The 15707-nt window shown below is 43.2% G+C and overlaps 1 protein-coding gene across 1 annotated transcript; it reads right to left on the reverse strand.

Annotated features, from left to right (window-relative positions):
* Positions 1-73: 73 nt before the first annotated feature.
* wdr89 (WD repeat domain 89) lies at positions 74-13794 on the reverse strand. The gene is made up of 4 exons (XM_063184661.1): positions 13712-13794; positions 5256-5701; positions 3371-3686; positions 74-2997 (listed from the first exon to the last, which is right to left on the reverse strand). Exons 2-4 carry the CDS (start codon positions 5652-5654, stop codon positions 2450-2452), a joined length of 1263 nt encoding a protein of 420 aa, XP_063040731.1. The 5' UTR covers positions 5655-5701; positions 13712-13794; the 3' UTR covers positions 74-2449.
* Between the last annotated feature and the right edge of the window lie 1913 nt (positions 13795-15707).

A 15707-nucleotide genomic window follows, 5' to 3' on the forward strand; every position in this document is an offset into this window, starting at 1 on the left:
AGAAGTTTCTTTGTGTGGTTCGTTTCAGTGTGTGTGTGTGTGTGTGTGTGTGTGTGTGTGTGTGTGTGTGTGTAAAAAATAGTATTTTCTGATGTGAAATACCCCCCCCCCCCCCATATCAAACGCCATTCCTATCTCCTCCACCAAAAGTCCAGATCAACACAATAAAAATAGCGTAAAAATAGAGTAGAAATGAACATGCTTCATTAAGATCAACACCTGTGCAGAACTTGTGTGTACGGTGAAATACTGCCTTAGCATGCGAGTTTTATTATCTAACCTTCTGTCCTCTCCTTTTACTTGTGGCTTTGTGCTTCCGTGATGCCTCAGCCTAGCAACGAAAAGTTTTGGAATATGTTACCCACTCAACATCCTGATTGCAAATGTGAAAACTTTTTAATTGTGCTTTTGCAAGACACTGAATAAAACTTCTATCGCCAATTATGTCTTGCCTTGCATCACAAAGGCCATAAGTAAAAAGGACAGGATGAGAGAACAGGAGGTTAGATATTGAAAGAGAGGGGGCGTGGTGGCTCAATGAGATGAGACAGCATACCATAATAACGCTGGCAACCCGGGTTCGATTCCGATCAAATTTGCAAGCAAATTTGTTTATCTTGGTGTCATTAGATCACAGTAACCCATATCCTTAGTTTGTTTGACTATGATGAGACCATGATAAAGAAATTTGCATTAGATGGTGTCAAGCATGTGTGGTGGTAAAAAGTGATTTGTACAAAGAAAAGTGCCCCATGCTTAAAGTCAAGCATGGTGGTGGGACTGAAATGGTTTGGAGCTGTATGGATGCCATCAACAGTAGGAAGCTGAATTTCACCACAAGAAACATGCTTGTCAACATGTACTGTGACTACTGAAGCAGATCATGATACTCTCTATAGGATTTCATTCAAATCTCACACACATTCACTTTAGCCAGATGCAGACACAAAATGTAAAAGTTCAATGTAAGGCAAGGATGAAATGCACACTGATGACCTCCCTTTTGATCCTTTTCCATTTCTAGACGTTTCGTGTCAACACAGCCCCTTCACAGACACTCTCCCGGAGTTTAACATAGGGGTGTACTCACTTTTGCACCAACATAACAAATATGTCATTTAAGTTATACGAGTATTGACCTTACTTTTTTGTCGTAAGCTCAAAAGATGCTGTATTACACTTACTCTATGAGCACTTTGGGAATAACTTGTGTGTTTAATAAGATATTGTTCAAAATGTTTCTTTTCAACAGGGGTGTATTCATCTTTACTGTGCACTGTATATAACATGTGAGCTGGGCAGTGTTGTACCAAAACGAGTTATATGAACTATAGTTGAAGCACTAGTTCATCATTTGGGAGAACGTGAACTGAACGCATACTATTTACTGCCTGATAAATGAACTATGAACTAGTTCATTCTGGTGTCTGCAAACAAACTGAATGTGCCTTCGTCTAACAGGGTGCCGCGGGGTTTTTTTTAGAGTTCAGGTGAAAACCCTGCAAAAAATACTTCGTAAAGAGCCCCAATTACTATAAGATGACACCAAACACATATATTTTCACTGTTCTGATAAAAATAGAACAATGTTGAACAATATGGCTCGCAACAACCTCTTGAAAAAAGAACTATGAACTATTTCATTTTCATAACTATGAACAAACTATTAATTATAACAAATATGAACTTAAAATTCACTAGTTCATTTGGAAATGTTCCTGTATAAAAAGAACTTTCCCAATCCTGGGTCTCGGTGAGTATTCCTACCCCTCCTTACTTAGGTGAACGGAGGAAAGAGTATGTCGGTTTGGTTTGAAAAGTGACGGGGACATACATTTGACAGATTTCCCTGGGATGCTACTTTTGAATTGCGCTTGTGGAAAAGTGTCAGGAACAATTTCAGGCAATATGGAAAGAGGTATGGACATGTCCGTCCACCCCACCGTCAGTCCACCCCAACCATAACCTAAGGCCACCTGTCTCACGTGGACACTCAGTTGGGTTGGCAGGGAGCTGTCTGAGGTATCACAGAGGAGTTGATAAAACAACCGTTTAGCACATTTAAAAGCACCAGGTTTCAATAGCCTGTTATATTAGTACACCTTACATGTTAACACTGTTCAGCACACAGTCAGAACATTTTACAGTTAGTGTTCATAAGCTAGTCAGGCTAACATGAACATATGGGGACAGAAATGGGTTTGCTGCTACTGTGGTGATCGCAGTAGTGAGAGACACACAGTAGAGTATAGTAGCGCTTCTACCACTGATGAGCTGTGGCCGAGATACAGACCTGTCTGTCTGTCGGTCTGTCTGTCTGAGCTTATATATTGACCTGTCTTCCTCAGATGAGCTGTGGCTGAGCTAGCTGTCTGTCTGTCTGTCTGTCTGTCTCAGGTGAGCTAGGGGTGATTGTCCTGCCAGTCAGTCCGTCTGTCTGAACCTAACGCTAGTGGTGTTTGCTGTTGCTATGGTGTTTGCGGTGTGATCTGGCCTTCAGCTGCAGAGATGAGACACTCTTCAATGTGTCTTTTCTGCCCCCCTGTAGTTCCGATACCCCCTCCAACGCCTTCTTCTCGCACGCCTGTGTCTCCGCTCCCCCCTGTCTCCACAGTAGCAGCTGTCCATCTTCGCCGCCTGTCAGCAGGGCGCCCTCGAGTGGCAGCCAGAGGAAGCACCGCACGGTAGCCGAGTGCCCGCCCTCCAGACACCGAAGCGGCCTCAGGCCCTCTCGACCGCAACAACCAATCAAATGCAGAGCTCCTGAGCCGGCTCCGCCCACAACCAGCAGCTGCCCCGCCTCCTCCATCCAGGCCCCGCCCACCAGGTACTCCAGAGCGTCGCTTTGTGGTGCTGGTGGTAGAGAGACGTGTGTACGGGCGTCCGGGACACTCAGCAGGGCCAGCGGGTCGTCCGAGTCCGAGTCCGAGTGCCGCACATCCCACAGACACAGGCCCTCGTCATGGGTCACACACAGCAGCTCGTTATAGTCCGAACCTAACACACACACACACACACATGCACGAATGAATGTACACACATGCACATACACACACATACAGTTATTATCACTCATTATCACAGACACAGGCTCTCATCTTGCCTATTGTGGACCCATCAGTTTATGTGTGTGTGTGTGTGTGTGTGTGTGTGTGTGTGTGTGTGTGTGTGTGTGTGTGTGTGTGTGTGTGTGTGTGTGTGTGTGTGTGTGTGTGTGTGTGTGTGTGTGTGTGTGTGTGTGTGTGTGTGTGTATGTATGTATTACCTGCCTGAGGCTTGCTGCTGAGGTGTGTGTGTTTTAGGTGTGTGAGATACGTCTGTGTGTGTGTGTGTGTGTGTGTGTGTGTGTGTGTGTGTGTGTGTGTTTTACCTGCCCAGGCGAGGCTGGCAGCAGAGGAGTGTGTGTTGCAGGTGTGTGTGAGCGCGTCCTCCTCGGCTCCCATGTTCAGCTGGAACACGTTGACCAGCCCATCTGTTCCGCCGGACGCCACCCGGTCCGCCTGCCGCGGGTGGAAACGCACTGCCGTGATGTCATCACTGTGCGACTCTGAGTACACTCCCAGCAGCCCTTGCTGCTTCCCAGCCGCAGTGGAGAAAGTGGAAGTGGAGGAAGAGGAAGATGATGTGGAGGAAGAGGAAGTGGCCATGCGCACGTCCCAGAAGACAAGGAAGGAATCCTCACCCACCTTCAAATGACATCATTACATCACATTAAATGGTGATGGTAATGGACTGCATTTATACAGTATAGGGCCTTTCCACTTGTGCTTTACATTCAACGCCTCACATTCAGCCATTCACACTCACATTCACACACCGGTGGCAGTGGCTTCCGGTGGCAATTTGTGGTTAAGTATCTTGCTCAAGGACACAACGATAGGGTCAGGCAGAGTGGGGCTCGAACCTGGTTGCCGAACCTTCTGGTGGCAGACGCCTCCTCTACCACCTGAGCCATCACCATCCTTACACTACACACTAAACTACACCGCATTCCACATTATTACGCAAATGACATTTTTCGCTGTTTCCCCTATTAATCAATACAAATGACAGTCGTCATAATTTTCAAGTCATCAGCCATTAGAGTACAATTAAAACGTTTTTGAATGAACCTTCCAATGATAACGATATTTTTTAAAATAATAAAAAACTTAAAATGCTCTGTTCCACATTATTACGCAAAATAGTTTTGTGTATTGTAATCCAAATTTCTTCAAATTTTCCCATTTACATCAAAACAGTTGGAATTTGGTACCTTCTAAAGTACATTTAGTTCATATTTCATTGTGTCTGGGTTTATGATTTCTCTACTGACTTTGGTTTCTGTTGTGTTTGTACTGTCACTAAAACTAAACTAAAACTTGGCTCAAGCATGATTCCTGGAGGGCGTGAAAACACATTACACATTACATAACACGTCACTACACTACATAACAACACACTATATTACACTAGTATATTACATTACACTTCACTTCACTACATTGCATTGCATTTCATTATTCCAGCTTTTATCCAAAGCCACTTACATGAACACACATTGTTGCCACACACGGCTTCACTTAACAGATAGATTATCAGTTTCATTCATTGCTATTCGGAGCATTGTAGAGTAGAGTGACTTTTATCAATCCCGAAGGCCACAAGGCAGTTACTAACACATGCTGTAAGCTGTGCATGGACGTTTGAGCTTTTCAACTTCCAAAGACATGAACAGCATTATAAAAAGCAAGCAGTACCCACATTGCAGTATCCACATGTTCTGCGCTGCCACAATGCAGCAGACTGTAGTGCCAGAGTGTAGTGTAGTGTTATGTAGTGTGTGTGTGTGTGACTGCAGTACCCACCTGTTCTGACTGCAGTACCAGAGTGTAGTGTAGTGTAGTGTGTGTATGTGTGTGTGTGACTCGAGAAGAAGTATGTCATTGCAGTACCAGAGTGTAGTAGAGTGTAGTGTAGTGTAGTGTAGTGTAGTGCAGTGTAGAGCGAGTGTGTGTGTGTGTGTGTGTGTGTGTGTGTGTGTGTGTGTGTGTGTGTGTGTGTGTGTGTGTGTGTGTGTGTGTGTGTGTGTGTGTGTGTGTGTGTGTGTGTGTGTGTGTGTGTGTGTGTGTGTGACTGCATTATCCACCTGTTCAGTGCCGCCACACAGCAGCACGTCGTTACAGTACCAGAGTGTAGGGTAGTGTTGTTTGTGTGTGTGTGTGTGTGTGTGTGTGTGTGTGTGTGTGTGTGTGTGTGTGTGTGTGTGTGCCTACCTGTTCTGTGCCGCCACACAGCAGCATGTCGTTACAGCTCAGGTCCATGCAGCAGAAGACATGACTGGCATCGCTGCGGAACACTCGCGTCGCCGTGCCGCCCGGTTGCCTAGCGTCCCAGCAGCGCAGCGTTCCGTCGGTCGAGCCAGAGTACAGGGTGTCGGGGGAGGACTGGGCAAAGCGCACGCCGCACAGCGGCCCCGCGTGACCTTTGAACCCCGCACCGTGCGGGGCGAGCGTGTGGCGCTGGTGCAGGCGCACCGTGCCGTCGGAGCAGCTAGCAGCCACTAGGGGGCCCCCCGCCGGCTGACACGCCACGTCCAGGATGTACGCCGGCTCGCTTGGCGCAAGCCGACACGCCACCGACAACGAGCCGAACCTCTCCCCCAGGATCTCCATAGAAACCCACAGACACTCAACTACCCCAGACCCAGGCAGCTCACAGGCTGAAGACACAACACAGAAACACTGAACATTACAATACAGATCATTATAATCCACAACACAGAAACACTGAGCATTACAATACTGCTAATTCTAATATATATGAACATTGGCTGATAATACAAAATAATACACAAACTTGACGGATAGGCACATGACGAAAGGCTTTTCGATTTAACACAACACAGTGGCACATCCATAAGGCAGATAGTTAAAACACAACACAGAAACACTGACCATGAATATGGCTGAAGACACAAAATAAAATAAAAAACACTGAACATCCATGGGTGATAAAAATTCAACAGAGAGAAACACTGACCATCAATAAGAAGAATAAATATCTATCAGCCTTATGGATGTTTCTGTGTTGTCTAAAAAAACACAACACAGAAACTCTGGCCATCATATGGGTGATAATAAAACACAATCAGAAACCCTGAATATTAAGACTGATAGACACATATACACGATAAGCTTTTAGATTTGACACAATAAGGCTGATAGTAAAAACACAACAGAGAAACACTGACCATTAATATGCTGATATCACAACACAGAAACACTGATATCATCCATAAACATAAATAGTCTAGGCCAGTGGTTCCCAACCTTTTTTTTCAGGGACCCATATTTTTACCATTGTAAGCTATGGTGACCCAATCGCGCGAGCGGGCGCACGAGAGGGAGTCACATGATACTCATTAATTAACATTTTATTCCTGAATTTGTCTTCTGTCAAATATTGAATAACTGTTTCATGTAGGCTACATTGTGTTGCTTCAATGCATATACTAGTTTAAATGCTTTGTCATTTATTCAACATGGACTATATATGGTATTAAAATGCATCCCCTTAAACTCAAGAGGGCTTCGCGACCACCTGTGGATCTTTGGCGACCCACAGGTTGGGTCCCGACCCATAGGTTGGGAACCACTGGTCTAGGCAATGGGTGCAATATAATGGGAGAATCGCTCGGAAGGTGATAAAAGCGTGAAACTTGGCACAAATGTTCATTAGGACATGCTTATTAATTTCAGGGGTGGAGCCACTCAGAATTCAGCGTTGCCTAGCAACGGTTGCTAGGTGAAGCATCTTCCTTAGCAACCAGAATCAGAAATACAGTTCCCAGCAATTTTGTGGTGTTATGATGTCTAAATATTGACTCCTTGCCCTAATATTACTTAATATTAGGGGTGGACCCACTCAGAATTTATTGCTGCCTAGCAACCGTTGCTAGGTAAAGCATCTTCCTAAGCAACCAGCATCAGTAGTACAGTTCCCAGCAATTTTGTGATTTTATGATGTCTAAATATTGACTCCTTGCCCTAATATTACTTAATATCAGGGGTGAAGCCACTCACAATTTAATGTTCCCTAGCAACCGTTGTTAGGTAAAGCATCTTCTTTAGCAACCAGCATCAGTAATACAGTTCCCAGCAATTCTGTGGTGTTATGATGTGTAAATATTAACTCTTTGCCAAAATATCACTTAATATCAGGGGTGGAGCCACTCAAAATCCAGTATTGCCTAGCAACAGTTGCTAGGTAAAGCATTTTCATTAGCAACTAGCATCAGTAATACAGTTCCCAGCAATTTTGTTGTTATGTCTAAATATTGACTCCTTGCCCTAATATCACTAAAATAATGCATCATAAGGCTTCAAATACTGCAATATGTATGATTATGACCTTTCATAATCAATGAACTTTCCTGAGCAACAAACAACAACACAGTTTTTAATCAGTTCTGTGGTATATGTGTATCTTGACTTATATCACTGTATTAATACATTAAAAGGTTATATAGCAACTTGTGTCATTGTGACTCCTTTGGTGTCATTCTAGAAACCACAAAGCATTGCAATTATGTGAATATTATTCTCACTTAAGTTTTTCTTGAACACATTTCTAGTAATGAGGGGCTTTAAGTGTTCAAGTCAGGCCTCTCTTTATTTCACGGCATTTTACATGTGCCTACTGCATACTGATCATTCAGAGCACAAATTTACAACTTTGGAAAGAAAGATGCCTGCATGAGCAACATCATTTGCCTGTGTTGTGTCAAATGACAAAGTGAGTATTGACATCCTAAATGGATTATGTGTTACAAATCATTTAGACAACTGTAACATGTTTTCAAAATGAATGGAGTCTGTCTAAAATTATATGGTCTAATAGCAGCAGATTATAGTCATGAAATGCAAAGAAATGTTTTTCTCTTAACCAATAGTTGTCAGGTTAGCAGTTGGTTACAATCATGGGTACTGTTTGCCTATTACTATAAGTATAAGTATAATTATTTTTTGTATATTTAAAACTAACAAACTATGTATGTGCTGTTACACTAGTCTGGACACACTCATAATTCTTGTGATGAACAAAATTTTGCTTTGTGGATTTATAAAAGTACTCTAACTCAGACTGACTGAATTTTGCCTTCAAGTCACCTTGTCTATGTATTGATGGTGTATGTGGGCCAACTGTAATACAAATTTGCAAAGATCTTGCGGCCTAATGGCCGAAGTGGTTCCGTGGACCAAATTTGGTCCCCTGGCCTGAGTTTCACATCCTTGTCTTAACTTAATTCTTACTGTATTTACACTGAACCTTTATCAAATGGAATAGAAGCTTTAACAGTGCTGTACTGTTTCTCTATCCAAAAACCTACTGACGTACCATTCTATCATTAACCTGATTATTGCAATGTGTACAAAATATATAATTTCATTGCCAAGTGCTTAGGCATCGCATTGTTACAGTCATCTTTCTGTGCCAGTTCATGACAGTTCTTGGGGCTCAAACTCTCTTCAGCCATATATGAAGGTGTGGAAAACACTCTTATTAACCTTATCCTTACTTAACCTTAACCTTAATGGGCTGAATCTAGACAAAAACAGACAATCTGGGTTTGAATGAGTGCTTAAGCCACTGCTGCCTACACAGTATCAGTTGTGTTGTCTTAGCCTGGGAAATCCTATGTTGCTTTGCACATTCCAGTCTGAAAAGCTTGCATGGATTCTATCTCTCAGTGAGGCAACTAGATCTTGGGGGCCAATCAGCAAGTGGGGAGGGGTGGAAAGATGATGACGTGCATTACAGTACTTGACAAACGGAAGCTTTCCGTTTGTTTCAATGTACAGTAACTGACACAATTGGCTATGGGTTACATACTATATAGACCAAATGATAACACTTAATGATAACAGCAAATAAATCACAAATCAAAGCAATCACAAACCACTCCTCTCTATGAGAAATCAGTAGGCGGTCTACAGACCATAGGGGTCATTCCATGTCAATTCACACGCCTTCCCCACATGACCCTCTCCGATTTACCCGATATCTCATATACAGGTACCTTTTGATGTCAATTGAAAGAATACCAAGTATTAGCACCCTACGTCCAACGGTTGCGGAGATGAAGCCCTCCAAAGTTGGGGTGCCATGCCCACTTTTCAAGCCTGTGAATTGCATACAAAATTTACAAGCAGATTTTGACACCCCTGGTTTTAGTTTGAAGGAAGATACAGGCCTAAAAATCACCATGGCCCCTCAATATGACCCTGTCTACCAGATTATGTACTTACAAATAGCATGCCTTGATTATTTTTGGCTATATTAAGCCTTAAAAATTGAATTTGTGAAAACCGTGATGAAATGTCTTGCCATTTTGGGGTTCCAGATCTTGGAAACTATGTATGCTTTGGGAATTATAATTGATTTTCCATTAAATTTGGGAACTGTACAGTGTATTCCAAAAACATTAGGGCACTCAGACTTTTAATGATGGAATAGGAGGGACTCAAAAACAGCTTTTGGACAAAATGACCTTATGGTACCCTCTACTTCAGGCCTCAAATTAACCATGTGGGCACTTGATGACTGGAACGCCCTTTTAACCCCATGTACAGTAGCACTGTATCAAACATTCAAGCTTGGAAAAACTTTGTTTTTCAAAGTTCTTCATATTAATTTTGGCCTTCAAAGTATATGTTTTTGTCTATGTCTTATCACAGTGTCTGTTTTGTCTGCTGCCATCTGCTGGTCAAAGAACGTAACAGTGCAATGTAAGAAATCAAAAGGGGCTGAAAAAAGCTCGCTAGGCTACCAATAAAGGACTTTAATTCTACAGTATATTGCTATATATTAATTATGATTTTAACAAGCATTATGCAGAATGCTCAATCATGATTACATTTCTGCTAGGACACACCCACCCCCATGTCTGGTAGAAATGTAGTGCAGAGTTGAGGCCATCTTGGGACTGGCATCATGATTGAGCATTAAGCAGTCACACTTGGAAAATTATTTGAATTAAAAATATTCATCATGCTTGTTTAAATCATGATTAATATATAGCAATATACTGTATAATTACAGTGCTTTATTGGTAAATTATGGGCAAGTCATGGGTGAGCGGTTGGGCAGTCATGGGTGAGCGGTTAGGGCGTCAGACTTGCATCCCAGAGGTTGCCGGTTCGACTCCCGACCCGCCAGGTTGGTGGGGGGAGTAATCAACCAGTGCTCTCCCCCATCCTCCTCCATGACTGAGGTACCCTGAGCATGGTACCGTCCCACCGCACTGCTCCCCATGGGGCGCCACTGAGGGCTGCCCCCTTGCACGGGTGAGGCATAAATGCAATTTCGTTGTGTGCAGTGTTCACTTGTGTGCTGTGGAGTGCTGTGTCACAATGACAATGGGAGTTGGAGTTTCCCAATGGGCTTTCACTTTTCACTTTCTTTCACTTAAAAGATTTCCCAGCCCCTTTTGTTTTATAACATTACGCTGTTGTTACTTTTTTAGACCAGCAGATGGCAGCAGACAAAACAGACACTGTGATAAGATATAGAGAAAAACATATACTTTGAAGGCCAAGATTAATATGAAGAACTTTGAAAAACAAAGTTTTTCCAAGCTTGAATGATTGATACACTGCTACTGTACATGGGGTTAAAAGGGCGTTCCAGTCATCAAGTGCCCACATGGTTAATTTGAGGCCTGAAGTAGAGGGTACCGTAAGGTAATTTTGTCTCAAAGCTGTTTTTGAGTCCCTCCTATTTTAGCTTTTAAAGTCTGAGCGCCCTAAATATTTTGGAATACACTGTACAGTTCCCAAATATGATGGAAAATCAATTATAACTCCCAAAGCATACATAGTGTCCAAGTTCTGGAACCCCAAAATGGCAAGACTCTTCATCACGCTTTTCACAAATTCAGTTTTTATGGCTTAATATAGCCAAAAATAATCAAGGCATGCCATTTGTAAGTACATCATCTGGTAGACGGGGTCATATTGAGGGGCCATGGTTATTTTTAGGCCTGTATCTTCCTTGAAACTAAAACAAGAGGTGTCAAAATCTGCTTGTAAATTTTGTATGCAATTCACACGCTTGAAAAGTGGGCATGGCACCCCAACTTTGGAGGGCTTCATCTCTGCAACCGTTGGACGTAGGGTGCTAATACTTGGTATTCTTTCAATTGACATCAAAAGGTACCTGTATGTGAGATATCGGGTAAATCGGAGAGGGTCATGTGGGGAGATTCTAGGGAATCATGTGAATTGACATGGAATGACCCCATATCTAACTTGTGGTATGGTCTGGTGTGAACCAAGCAAGCATTGTCTATGGTTATTATCTGAATTGTATGTGTTTTACTGTCAGGGATTTGAAAGTGTAATTCCTAAATGTTGTATGTTGTCAGGCAATTGCCTTTTTCTTTGGATACAGGAATAGCAACTGTAAAATTGTATGAGCGTTTAAACTCTCTTTAATTTAGATGAGCACAATACAAGAACGAGTTAGAATGGCAAAAATAACAAAGAGGAAATTATCTCCGATATTGAAGGTATATCAACTCTTTAACCATTATTGCAGTGATATTAGGACAAGTACTCTAGATTCAGACATCATGACACCACAAAAGTGCTAAGAAACTATCAGTGATGCTGGTTGCCAAGGAAAATGGTTTGCATAGCAACCATTGCTATGCAACATTGAATTCTGAGTGGCTCCACCCCTGAAACTGATAGGCATGTCCTAATGAACAAGGGCAGACATAATGACACCACAAAAGTGCTAAGAAACTCTATCCGTGATGCTGGTTGCTAAGGAAAATGCTTTGCCTAGCAACCGTTGCTATGCAACATTTAATTCTGGGTGGCTCCACTCTTGAAACTGATAAGAATGTCCTAATGAACAAGGACAGACATCATGACACCACAAAAGTGATAAGAAACTCTATCAGTGATGCTGGTTGCTTAAGAAAATGCTTTGCCTAGCAACCGTTGCTATGCAACGTTGAATTCTGGGTGGCTCCACCCCTGAAATTGATAAGCATGTCCTAATGACCACTTGTGCCAAGTTTCATGCTTTTATCACCTTGCGAGCGATTTTTTCACCCATTGCCTAGACTAAAATATCCATAAGGCCGACAGACACACGACAAACGGCTTTTAGATATGAGTCATTTCAGCTAGAATCATCAAATGCTTGACCCCCTCATATTGACTGTTTTTGGCATCACTGTCTGAGTGACCATGTTCAGACGAATCATCTCCAAAATTATGAGGGCCAGGTCCATTAAGTTTTCAAGCCTTTGAGGTTGATCAGGGAATCCAGTTTTAACATGTTATATTATATGGTTGTGACGTCATCTGTCGAATGCTCCATTCATTTCAACGGGGCTCCCCAACGTTCGGACGTCTGTTATTTTTGGATAACGGACGGGTTGGTCTATAACAGACCGCTGTCAATGGCAACAAGACTTTTCACTGCTAAAGCGACTTTTCAACAAGACTCTAATCAGCTGCTGTGATAGACAGCACCCGTTGTCCTGGCTACCGCTTTCAATGGCAACAAGACATTCACTGCTAAAGCCACTGGCTTGTATACAAGTCAGTGGCTAAAGCGAATGTTTCATATCACTCCGCAGGGGGTCCGGTGTGGCAGCTTTTGTGATATGCACCGGAATTCTCATCCGCCCTGTATCTGCTTGTAGAGCGAGTAAAGTTAAGTACAGGGTACAGTTGGGGTAAATCAAATATACCTGTGTAACAACAAGACTCTGATCTAATTCCAAAGTGTAGGCATAACATAAATGACAGTCCCAAAACAATTGCTGACCATGTCGAAGATTGTGTAGGCCTAATCTCTGTTTATGTTGACATTCGGTTCCTGCCATACATTTGTCCCACATCGCTTGCCGTAGCCTCGTATAAGCACATGTACATGCGGATGAGAATTCCGGTGCATATCACAAAAGCTGCCACACCGGTCTTTTGTCACTCTAATCAGCTGCTGTGATAGACAACACCTGTTGTCCTGGCTAGCCTACCTAGCTGTTGCCTAGCGGTGTTCCACAACGGCACTGTTTTGTTTTGCGCAGCAACAATCTTAACATTAAATAGGTCTAAAGAAATGTCCCCGCATGTGTGAATCATTTAAGTATATCCATATAATAAGCGGGTTAACTTTCGGCGAGTCGGTCGCTTTGTGGAATAGCAGCACTTCAGAGAGAACAAGACCCCTCCGCTCCGCGTCGGGGTCTAAAGATTCTCTCTGTCGTGCTGCTATTCCACGGTAGCGACCTTCTCGCCGAACGTTAACCCTTACATATTCATCATTCATCCATTACATAAATGGTTGGGTAGACCAGTGTAAGCTTAATTCAACTACCAGCAGTCTGTAGTAATCCATCCTATTCCTTATCATTAGAAGCAGAAAACATCGACAGATTTACCCAAGGTCACTGTGAACTATGCAGATAAAGAAGTTATCTTCGTTCAACAATGTCTCACTCTGGCTATGGCTACTGTTGTTCAGAGACCAGAGTTTTGAAAGGACAGGTTACATTCTGCTGATCTGTCAATAATAGCCTACGTTTATTCTTGTGTCCTGCGTAGCAGTACGTGTTACTAGTACGTAGTACTTAACTTAAGAATGCATTTCCTCTATGCAAATAACCGAATTATTCTCCTGACTCCCAGAGTTATCTGTTAAAACTTACTTTAATGTGTGTTTTCTCCTTTCTTGTCTCAGCTGTCATGCACGAGATTTCTGCGCAATCGCAGTCAGCATCGCGTGTGTAGCTGGGTAAGGTGCTCCACCGGAACACTTGTTACACCCTCTCGAAGGTTCCGGCTTCGGTAGAAACCAATTAAAAATTCTTAATTTGACCACAAGGTGGGAGTAAAATGTCTCAAGTCTTCAGATCAGATAGGCCTACCGGTAATTAAGTAGGCTATAATTATGTGAGAAGCAGTTGTGAAAGTAGATGGGTGCGCACAGGTGTGCAGCACTGCATAGCACCAGTAAGAAACGAAAACTATACTTTTACCCCTGGTGAGGAGATTGCCTTACCTGACGCTTGCCCTCTGGTATACCGTTCCGCAAAAAGAAAAAAAAATGCAAATGACCAATCATAATATGAGTAACATAGTCCAATCAAACGTAGGCCTACATACATTACAAACTACTACTAACTACAAAATTTGTGTCTGGACTGGGCTCCATGCCACTGACCTCAGTTAGTAATGTAGCTCCATAACAGCGAAGAACCCTGCTGGTCAAGGACACGTGCTAAGCTTCTGCCTCCCTGGAGCTACTTCATTGTGTGTGTGTGTGCGTGTGTGTGTGTGTGTGTGTGTGTGTGTGTGTGTGTGCGCGCGTGCGTGCGTGCGTGCGTGCGCATGTGAGTGTGTAGGTGTCTGTGTGCGTGTGCTGTGCATGTCTGTGTGTGTGTGTGTGAGAGAGAGTGCCTGCATGCGCACGCATGTGTGTACATGCGTGCGTGAGTGCGTGCATGTGTGTGTGTGTGTGTTCCTCTAGTCCAGAATGTTGCTTCAGCAGATGGCCTTTAAGAAGGGACTGACGAGGGAAAAAACAGAAAGAAAGAAAGAAAGAAAGAAAGAAAGAAAGAAAGAAAGAAAGAAAGAAAGAAAGAAAGAAAGAAAGAAAGAAAGAAAGAAAGAGAAAGAGAATGAAGATAAGGAGAGAGAGAGAGAGAGAGAGAGAGAGAGAGAGAGAGAGAGAGAGAGAGAGAGAGAGATAGAGAGAGAGAGAGATTGCCACTGAAAGAGGGAGGAAGAAGGAGAGAGAGAGAATAAGAAGGGGAACAAAGTGGTTCATTGGTGTGTGCGATGGCAGGAAGGAGATCAAGTGTCAGGGTGGACATTGTGAGGAGAACAGAAGATGCTTTAGACACCCCCCCAACACACACACACACACACACACACACACACACACACACACACACACACACACACACACACACACACACACACACACACACACACACACACACACACACACACACACACACACACACACACAAACACCTGTACCCCCCACAACAGTTCCCTTTGCCCCCCCCCCTCTCTCTCCCACTCCTCCTCTCCCCTCCTCTTCTCTTCTCTTCTCTCATCTCCTCTCCTCTCTCCCACTCCTCCTCTCCCCAGCTTCCTGCAGCAGGTATCTACTATTTACTACTATCCTCCCTCCTCCTCTCCACTTCAACTTCCTGTATCGGGTAACTACTTAGGTGCATGGAATTGTGCTGTTTTGCTGATGGTGCATCTGCTATGCTGGAGTGAGAGTATAAATGCTGATGTACTTTCCAACTTCAGAAAAGACAACTTTAAAACAGGGTAGGAGTTATCCCGCGAATCAAAGACTAGGCCTACTTTTTAAAATACGGTCTGTAGCCCCTTAATGCACGCCATACCTCCTGTAGCACGCTGTGATAGATATTGAAGGTTAACTACTATAGTACTACACTACTATGACAGTGCATGGGGCCTTTAGTAATACATTACGACTTGGTCATTGCCATTCTGGTAACAGCTCATTTATAATGCCGTGTCTAAAGGGGTTAAACAGGAGGGATCCAGCCAATCTTAATGAGGATGCTTTTTAAGTGTGATGCTAACAGGTGTTATAGCCTATTTAGTTGTCTTCCACTCAATAACCCAGCTTGGGCCCTACTGTGGCGGTAACGGTAACAC

Source organism: Engraulis encrasicolus, chromosome 19 (assembly GCF_034702125.1).
Source record: "Engraulis encrasicolus isolate BLACKSEA-1 chromosome 19, IST_EnEncr_1.0, whole genome shotgun sequence".
Taxonomy (NCBI): domain Eukaryota; kingdom Metazoa; phylum Chordata; class Actinopteri; order Clupeiformes; family Engraulidae; genus Engraulis; species Engraulis encrasicolus.

What these genes read in the sequence shown, in the direction of transcription:
- wdr89 (XM_063184661.1), bottom strand. Translation starts at nt 5,654, where the DNA reads ATGGAGATCCTGGGGGAGAGGTTCGGCTCGTTGTCGGTGGCGTGTCGG. An exon ending in TGTGTGGCGGCACAGAACAG is followed by an intron (nt 3,687 to 5,255) that starts GTAGGCACACAC and finishes TGTCATTTGAAG; the next exon opens with GTGGGTGAGGATTCCTTCCT. An exon ending in TGCCAGCCTCGCCTGGGCAG is followed by an intron (nt 2,998 to 3,370) that starts GTAAAACACACA and finishes TGTGTGTGTTAG; the next exon opens with GTTCGGACTATAACGAGCTG.